Source organism: Chenopodium album, chromosome 11 (assembly GCF_948465745.1).
Source record: "Chenopodium album chromosome 11, dcCheAlbu1.1, whole genome shotgun sequence".
Classification (NCBI taxonomy): Eukaryota; Viridiplantae; Streptophyta; class Magnoliopsida; order Caryophyllales; family Amaranthaceae; genus Chenopodium; species Chenopodium album.
In genome coordinates this window covers 48151073-48161334 of record NC_137844.1, presented here as the reverse complement: position 1 = coordinate 48161334, position 10262 = coordinate 48151073, and the positions used below count along the sequence as shown (strand labels likewise).

The 10262-nt window shown below is 31.2% G+C and overlaps 1 protein-coding gene across 1 annotated transcript; it reads left to right on the top strand.

Annotated features, from left to right (window-relative positions):
* Nucleotides 1–7671: 7671 nt before the first annotated feature.
* On the top strand, nucleotides 7672–9075 carry LOC145569011 (uncharacterized). Its single transcript, XM_081628386.1, has 3 exons — nucleotides 7672–8204; nucleotides 8288–8513; nucleotides 8588–9075. The coding sequence occupies exons 1-3, from the start codon at nucleotides 7683–7685 to the stop codon at nucleotides 9073–9075; spliced, it is 1236 nt and encodes a 411-aa protein (XP_081484512.1). The 5' UTR covers nucleotides 7672–7682.
* The last annotated feature ends 1187 nt before the right edge of the window (nucleotides 9076–10262 follow it).

The following is a 10262-nucleotide window of genomic DNA, read 5'->3' as shown; positions in this document are numbered from 1 at the left end:
TAGATCTTAGAGGTCTAAGGTTTAAATAATACCAAGTGAAAGTACTTGAGGGTAAGGATTCCTTTTTCTTACCCCTAATTCTAAGCATATAGTCCTAAAGAACTAAATAAAAAAAGCCATGAGGGTTGAGGTCTGAACAAGGTCTTTTCTACCTTAAATAATTGTGGGATATTATGTGAGGTTGCCCTTTTTTTTTTTCTTTTTTTTTTTTTTTTTTTTTTTTTTGAGAACTGCCGGCTTCTTTGTTGTACGTGTTGTTAACTTTGACTTTGCAATTAAAGATTAGGAATTTCTTAGTAATTTATAGCATCTTTGAAAGAGGGCTCTAACCATTAGATTCTCATCAACATATACTCCTTTGTAAAAATCCCTAATCTTCTATGCTTTGTCAATTGCATGTGCATTGAAGTTGAGTTGGATCCCTCTCTTCTAGTGCTTGTCTTGATTATTATTCCATTACACAATTTGTTTACTTATTGTTTACTTATCTTTATTGCACTTACTCCATTTGTTTATTAGCTTCCAAAATTTCTATCTATTTGAAAGTTGAACACTATTTACAAGTTAAGAGATCTAATTCTTTCCAATATATAACAAAATACCTTGTCTAAGAATAAGAAACATTTATAATTCTTTTTTTTTTTTTATTTGATGAAATACAAACATAATTCTTACTAACATGTAATTAGAGCTATTAACGTGTAAAATGTGCATTTGTAAAATATCCCCGAAAGAAAAGAGGAGAGCTTTCGAATAAATAGAGTAGTTAAATTATTAGAATGGTTCACGTTCTCTAGTTTAGAAGCTAAGCAGGCGATACTTATTCATAAGTTTGTCTTGGACTTAAATTATTCATGCTTCTTTTTTTGTTCCTAAATTGCTATTTCTTGTGGAATTGACCCTCTATTGCTAATATTTTGCAATTGGTTAGGGAGTTTACATCAACATCAAATACAATACCAAACAAGTTATCAAATATATAATTCTTGACATGAAGTATATCATTCTTAAGAATAACTTATGTGCCCGTCAAAAAAAAAAAAAAAAAAAAAAAAAAAAAGAAAATTATTTGAATTGAAATTAGGCGTCTCATATTAAATGAAAAGAAAAAAATAGTACACCAAGCTTTCTACTTCCTCCGTTTTTATTTTATTGCGCCATTAGGACTTTTACACTATTCACTTAATCTTTTTTGACCATTATTTGTGATTTATACATTAGGAAAAATATAGTCATGTGAGATCTAGTTAGATTCGTATCGAACTCTACTTTTCAAATATCAAATTTTTATAATTTTTACAAACGTATAATTGAAGATATTGATAGCTAAAGTAATGCATTGACAAGCGTGAAGTCTCTTATAGTGCAATAAAAAAAGAACGCAAGAAGTATATAATTTACTACGAGTACTTATTACCAATTAATTTCAAGATGAAAATCTATTGGATTTATATGTAATCAAACTCTCCTCCAATATAAAATCATACTTAGCCCAACGAATAATTTATCTTGGTACCAAGGATAGGTTATGCCCTTATGCTGTTGATACTAGAGTACTACTTTTAAGCACAAGGATCACCAACTATAAAATTTGGTGGGGTATTCCACTTAGCTCGTGAGTCGTGACTATAGGGGTATTAGGATGAAAGTTTAATAATTAATCAACCATGACAAAAGTGTGAAGGACCCAAGAATCTATCAGTGGAGTGCAACTAAACGCATAGCTGTTATTTATTTAAAATGCGTATAAAAGGGCTAATTAGTAAATTTACTCAATAATTATGATTTTTTTATTTCTATAATGGTATTTTTAATGAACTATTACACATGTATTTCATACTACTAGAGTTTAACTTGTTTTAGTAGTACTCTTTATAACCATTATTGGTAATAGCGGTACAATATTTAATTTGTGCTACTAGAAGAAAAAAAATTCACCACTCTTTTGTCTTATGGCTGCCATTTACTTGGCATGTAAATAACAACTATGCGCTAATACTTAATCCTATCAGTGAATACTTTTGGCTCGAACTTAGTAAAAGGTCATTAATGTTTGTATCATTTACCAGTAAGTCAAGATTCAACGATTTGCTTGTTTGTGTAAAGTAGAATATATAAGGGTTTTTTGTCAAAAACTACCTTATACAACCTAAAATTTTTGAGAAACTACCTAATAAAAAAAATGTTGTAAGAAACTACCTTATAAAAGATAAAATGTTGTAATATACTACCTTAGACCGAAATTCCACCGTTGACTTATTTTTAGGATGTTGATCCAACTTAGAACACCCCCAAACCACCTTGAGGGTTGGTTTTCAAGGTTGTAAGGTTATTTTCGGGGTGGTTGGAGGATATTCCGAGTTGGTGAGGGTAGATTAGTGCTTCAGGTTGGTGGTTTTTAGGGTTAGAGGTGGTGGTTTTGGGGTTGAAAGATGGTTTAGATGTGGTGGAGACGATTTCAAGCAAGTTGTGTTAGTTTTGGGAATAAAAGTGGTGGTTTTGGGAGTGTTTTGAGGTCGATCAATGGTGAAAATTCGGTGTAGGTAGTATTTTACAACATTTTATATTTTTTAGGTAGTTTTTTACAACATTTTTTTTATTAGCTAGTTTCTCGCAAAATATGGGTTTTATTAGGTAGTTTTTAACAAAAAGCCCAATATATAATCACAAATTTAAAAATCTGAGATGTTTGCATTGGTATTGATAGATTCACCTTAGTATCTACTCAAACTCAAACACATTTTTTAGGGTTTATGGAGAGATCATTATACAATTTGAGGGAGCATTATATTAAATTTAATGTTTGCAATTCATCATCTTATGTTACTGCAGGTGCAAGTTGATAAGTTTTCTTTTGAAACTCAGGGGAAATGATAAGGTTACACTAGATGTACAAAAAGAATATGTACACCATTCTCCCCATTAGCTGAAAAGAATCTTCTTTAGGGTGAGTCAACCTAATTTATTTTCATTCAAAATTTTAACTTCAATTCTCAATTTTTTTTGTACTAGTGTACCCAAGCCTTTCTTGAAACTCTGATTACCATGATAATTTTTTTGTGTCACTCTGTGCAACTTAATGAGTTTTCTTTTGAAACTCCCGTTCCCATATATTATACTCCGTAACTTTCTTGTGTCACTTTCACTTTTCTTCTTCATTCTTGGTTTACATGTTTATTTCTCTTAAATTAAAGTTGTATTAATAATTGTTATCAACTATAAAGTAATTAACAGTCTTAACACTACTTTAATTCCAACAACATATATAGACCACTATCTATTAAGCACTTAAACTTGAACATTTACATATAATTTATACCATATTAATTTCTTAATTAGGTCAATCTTTTCTTTTAATTTCTTCCATATGTACATAGTACAATAGTACTAAGAATGGATGGCTTACTTTTTAAGGAAAACAAAGGAACATGGTTAGTACTAAATTGAGTTTAATCAATGATAACAAGGCATATTGACATCAAGTAAGACTTTTTATTGCACTAAGTCTACGCAAGTTGTGGACAAAAAACTAAAAGCTGAAAAGGACTTAAGATATAAAAACATCATCTTTTTTTTCTTTTATTTTCGACAACCACACTAGTACATTACCTTCAGATATCACCTTTTTTTTTAACAATTGTTTGTTGAAGGTGGGATAGAATGAATTTCAATTTTCAGCTTTGATTTGATTATTATTGCACATTAGATACCACCACATCATTCCCTTGTAGTTGGATCAATTAATTGGATCAACAAGTAAAGGAGTTAGTTCGATTTAATTTTGTACTGCTAAAATGTAATAATAATTATCGAGAGATCAGAGTCACCTTTCTTAATTTCTAGAATTTGATCTGATTTGAGTTGATTATTAGTGCATCTTGGATACCGCCATACTTCCTTGCACTTGTATCAGCGAGTTAATGAGTGACAACAATAGTTGGGATTTGGGAGTGGCTTTTTTTTATTCCTATCATTTAGCTTTCAACCTAATCTAATTAAAATCTAATCAGTTCAGGTTTAGCATACTTTACAAGACCTGTATCGAATTCTCAAGTACGTACACTTGGTTTTTACTATTCAGTTAATCAATTTTGTTTATTTTTAAGTAGAATATAGTATATTTACGTGTACACGAAAATAACTAAGACGTTGTACTGTATAGATTACGGGTTTGCTTGTGAGTTTGTTTTCACCTTTATTTAGGATATCTTTCTTTTATATTTTCAGGTAGTAGTTATTGTCGTTCACATGAGCTTTTCCACTGGGCATATCATCTTTCAAGTTTCAACAACCCAAAGGGCCAACAAAATATTCACTAAATTATTCTTAGTTGGCTTTGCCACCACGTGGGCCTTCCCCACCCTTTCTTTAATTATTTTATCAGTTTTCAGGTATGGTCACTGTCATTTTGTTAGGGCGGAATCTCTTTTTTATTTTATTTTTTTTTTTTAAAAAAAACCTTTACAAAAGACTTGGACTAAATATTTCTAGAGAGTTTTTTTTTTTTTTTTTTTTTTTTTTTTTTTTTTTTTTTTTTTTTTTTGAAGAATTCTAGAGAGTTTAGTTAAATTTCATTTTCACTGTTTTTTCAGTCAAAAAAAAAATAAATACGGAGTGTTTTTTTAATTTTTATAATACTCCTCGTTTGTTATTTTATTTACAATTCCATTAAGAAACAATTAGAATTATACAAAAAGAGATATTACCTCCGTTTTTTTTTTTTTTTTAAATGCATCAATTTGACTTTTACACTATTCACATGTCATATTCTGATTTGGTTCAAACGTATAGTTATGTCGCTACTCGCAAAATTAGAGAACTTTTCTACTAGAATATTTGAATCCATATTCACTTGGCCTCCTTATAGTCAATAGGAGAATACTTTGACAAAATTCACACGTACATTAATTTTGCATATTTTGCATGGGGTGTGAAGTTTTCAATATACTTTATGATAGGGAATGGAATACCATCTAACGGCCTAAATTAAATTTTTGCTTATTATCAATAAAACAATCATAATTCCTAAGTGATTATCATTAAATTCAATTCCTTATTGATAACATGAGAAGGTCGTATAATCGTCAATTCGATTGTCACCGTCAAAGTGATCCATGCAGACTATGATGCTACGGATCGGACTAGTAGTCGCAAAATTACAATACCACACACTACGTACGTACTCTTCTTGTAATAAAAACTGTCACAATAAGATACGAGTGAGTATTCCGGGCAATACTCCAAGTCTCCAAGTACCTTTTTGTAATATTTGTATAGTGAGAAAAAATTTAATGTCATGACATTATAAATAAATTTTTGATAATTCAACAAACAACCTTACAACTATAGGAATGAAAAAATAGCTTATATTAATATCATCTTTCAATAATTAGGTTAATAGATACTCCACATTTGTTATCAATACAATTTTTTTTTTATTTTTTTTTTATTTTTTATTTTTTATAGAAGTCATAAAAGACATTATATTTTTATAATTAAAGTCATGCGATATCTATAAGTGACAACTATTGATAATAAAAACATAGTAATAAAATCAAACAAGAATTAACCGGGGAAGGGCTAAGAATCCAAATGCATAGATATAACAATTCATCGTATTCTTGATGTTGTCTTATATAACTTTTTGAGTCAATCCGTCATCGTACCATTATTTTGTGAGAAAGAAAAATTCTTGTGATGAATTCATAACGACCCAAATCCAAGTAATAATCAATCGTAGCCCTGCAAGTTTGGAGACCATATCAAACGCAAATAAAACCTTGTCTTTTGAAGGAGTTCGAAAAACCCTGTCTTTCGAGGGAGATCTAAAAAACCTTGTCTTTCAAAGAAGATAAACCTTTTCTTTCGAGGGAAACTTTAAAAAAAAAAAAAAAGCCCTTTAAAGAAACAAAGATTGGGACTTTTCACTTGTAAATCTTATGAAAGCCCCTTAAAAGTTAATAATGGAGGCTAACGCAAGAGGAGGTTAGGGTTTTGTTATGAATTATAGGTGAGTTGTTGTTATCATTACAATAATGTTGAAAGTCTAATCAGTTATCTAAATCTTGTAGAGTATCAATTTTTTGACTATATTATCTTTTAATTAACTTGAAAACATAGATGTTATATACTTATATTGGAATGGTGGTTAAGTTCTCGTTTCACATTTCAAAGGTTGCATGTTTGATACCTTGTTGATAAATCATGTAAATAAATCTTTGTATATTATTCAGTTTGTATTTTCCCATTATACCCCTAGTCTAACCTAGAAAACTTTTGTATATATATTGATGTTTTATCAATGAGAAAGCTATGAGAAATATTCTCATATGGTATCAGAGCTACAAATAAAAGCCTTTGCATGATAGCAAACATTATTGTTTATTTTTTAAATTGAGAGGTTGACCAAATAAAAGCCTTTGCATGATAGCAAAAAAATAACGTTAAGTGTCTTGTTTTTACAGCAAAAAATAGTTGCCCACAAATCGATACATTTTGTTACATAAAACAAGGCACTTATGTTATTTTTTTGCTAATTACGAGCTCAATTCGGATCCTTAAGAACTAAAATGACCAATAAAACCTTAATCAAATATTTTTCGACACGTAAATCGAAGAAAAAACTGATACGGGCTGCAATTTTCAATTTATAAGAACTTTTGAGCTGCAATTTTCAATTTTTTTTAATGGCTGCATGCAATTTGCAAAATATAAACTTTAAATGGCTGCAATTGGCAAATTTTCCTATATATATATATATCCCTCCGCTTTTAAATACTTGCTTCATTTCTCCATCTGCTGAGTTTTAGAGAAAGTAATAAAATATGGAGGTAGTGGGTAAGTGGAAGAATAAAAAATTGTAAAAAGCAAAAGTAGTTAAGAGATTGGAGGAGAGAGAATATGAAGTTGATAAAATATGATTTATGTTAGGTCCACTAGTTGAGAAAAATAATTAGGGGCCGTTTGGTTGGGGGTTATAATCAAAGGGAAAGGGAATGGACAAGCCCCATTCCTTTTGTTGTTGTTTGTTTGTCATCATCTATCATTCCCTTTACCCTTTTTTATTTTTGCGTTTACCCAAGTATCTTCCACACTCATTTCCCCCCCCCCCAAAAGACTTTTGCATTCCCATTCCCCTCTTTATTACCCATCAATCTCTCTCTCTTCTCAAACCCTATAATCCCCAGTAGCCGTCACCCCTTACTGGAGCTCCGGCCACCACGACAACCAACCGAGCTTGTACATCGGCGACCATATCCCAGCGATTATGACAAGGTAAGATCTCCGGCGACCGTAATAATCATGTTTTTGTTTACCTTAATCATGTGCTTTTTTTTATTCATGAATTGTTGGGTAATTTATACTTTATTCCTAATTCTTGAGGAATTGTTTACGTTATCGACCACCTCCCTAGTAATTGTTGTTCATTTTCTGTTCAGTGTTTCGTTTTGAAGGGTTTCCTGATTTTTTTTTTTTTTTTGTTGGGAATTACGAAACCAGTTTATATTTGTTGAATTTTCTTCTTTTTTTTTTCTCCTTGAATGAATGCTAATTTGATGTTTATACTAATGTTCATGTATATGTATATATTTGTTTAGCTTGAGATTTTTATATATCTTGAGTATAAATAATATGTAAACTAGTCAATGATATGGAGTTGTTGATGTTCTTTTCTACAGAAAATGGCTCGAATTGGTATTTCTTTGAAAAGGAAGAGAAATTGGGACTTTATTCGGTTCATAATTACTATGATTAAATGTGTTGTGTTGCTACATTTGATGTGTTACTCAATGAGAAAAACTATATACAATTCCCATTATCTTAAGCTAGATAAAAAAACTAGAAGGAAAATGAGATTGCACAACTTGAATAGAATGATTAGAGAAAGTGACACTTTGTGTAGGAACTATCTTCGTATAAATCGATACATATTTGGTGTAATTTTTGAAATGGTTAGAGATATTGGTGGATTAAATGAAACAAGAAACACATGTTTGGAAGAGATGGTTGCGGGCTTCTTATACACATTAGCTCACCATAAGAAAAATAGAATGATTGGTGCACATTTTTATAGAAGTGGTAAAACTAAAAGTAGACAATTTCATGCTTGTTTGTTAGCAATCTTAAAGTTACATAGTATTCTTCTTAAGAAACCAACTCCAATACAAGAGGATTGTGACGATGAAAGGTGGAAATATTTCAAGGTAAATTAAAAAACCAACACTTTAATTTGAGATAAAATAGAGAGACTATTACATAATTTAAAGTGATATTGTTTGTTTCGTAGAACTCATTAGGTGCCCTTGATGGTACAATGATTCTAGTTAATATTCCTTGTGAAGATCGATCCAAATATCGCAGTAGAAAAGGTACCCTTGCTATGAATGTACTAGGACTATGCTCACCCGAAATGGAATTTATATATGTCTTACCTGGTTGGGAGGGATCGGCACATGATGGTTGGATTCTTCGAGATGCTATTTCTAGGCCTAATGGGTTGAAAGTTCCAAAAGGTAATTTGATTGACGTAGTAGACTTTATTTGAAATTGACTTAGTAAGAGAGTATTTTTTTTTTAATTTGTCAAGGTTGTTATTATCTATGTGACGGAGGATATACTAATGGAGAAGGATTCCTTGCATCATATAGAGGGCATCTTTATCATCTTAGAGAATGGAATAATGGCCCCCGTCAACCTCAAACCGCCGAAGAATATTTCAACTTAAGGCATGCAAAACCTAGAAATGTGATTGAGAGATGCTTTGGGTTACTCAAGGGAAGATGGGGAATTCTTAGAAGTCCTTCTTGGTTTAGTTTACAAACAAATGGTCGAATTGTGCTTGCTTGTGCCTTATTACATAACTTGGTAAAAAGATACATGCTTGCAGAATTTGATGATGATGACTTGTTTGAGGAAAGTGATAGTGATGATGATGATGGTGATGCTAGTGAAGAAGATGATGTGGAGTACATAACCTCCATTGATGTAATCGATCCATGGACTAATTTTCAAAATACAATGGCCCAAAATATGTTCAATGGTTCGAGGGCTAGACACCGTAGACTTACTTTGTGATATTATTCTTGTTTATTAAACAAAATTGTATTTGTTATTTGAACTTGAGACTTGTATCTTTATTTCAATTTCTTGTTTTTTTTTATATAATTGTTTTATTAAGTAATGGATGTTGTGTTGGACTTATAATAATTTCCTTTATGTACTTATATTGAATATTTTCTTGGTTAATTTCATTTTTATATATATGCAATGTTATTTTTGCATGTTAATATGGTTCAAATGTTTTAGTAGGATGGATGAAAGTAGTGCAAGTGGAGGTGGAAGAGGAAAAAACAAACGATTTTGGACCGCTGAAGAAGATAAAGTTCTTGTAGAAGCATTGTCAGAGCTAGCTGTTGATCCTCATTGGAAGTGTGAAAATGGATTCAGAAGCGGCTACATGGTTCGCTTAGAGGAGGTTATAGGTAAGGCTCTTCCTGGTTGTGGGTTAAAGGCTACGCCACACATCGATTCTCGACTGAAGACACTTGGAGCAAAGTTTAGGGCTATTTCTACTATGTTAAATACAAGTGGATTCGTTTGGGATGATTCCAAAAAAAATGGTTTATGTGGACCGGGCTGTTTATGATGAGTTTTGCAAGGTATGATAACTTTCTTAAGGTCATTTGCTATTTTGAATGTCTACTTGATATTTTTGTTTATATTCCTGTGGCTGTGGATGCTTAGCATTTTCCATTTATCCAATTTTGTAATCAATTCCAATAAGTGGTCAGATTTGAGTGTGTCTTGGAATGTATCATTTTTTAAATAAAAATCTGATTTCAAGACTAATTGTTCTTTCATCCTATTTGTTCTTTTGTTGCTATGTTTAACATCTGGTCACCCTACAGACATTGGTAAGGGCATTAGTATGGTCATTAGCAGGTGATTTGTGTGAGTGGGTTTGTCATGCTGGTAATACATATGTTACCTCAGCTTGTTTAGTCTGACCTCACCTGTATGCTATCAACTTGTTACATAGAGTAGACTACAATGAGGCATCTATGAAATGCAAATGAAAATGACCTTTGGTTTTGATGTGCAAACTTGCTATTGTATGATAAATATGTGAAAGCATATCAATGCAATATATTAGTTCTTGTGGATTGTGCTCCCATAAGCTTAGCCCCTGGCATTATCACATTTATTTGCATGAGAACTCCTATGTGGAAGGTCATTTAAATTATGTTTGAGATACCTCATGA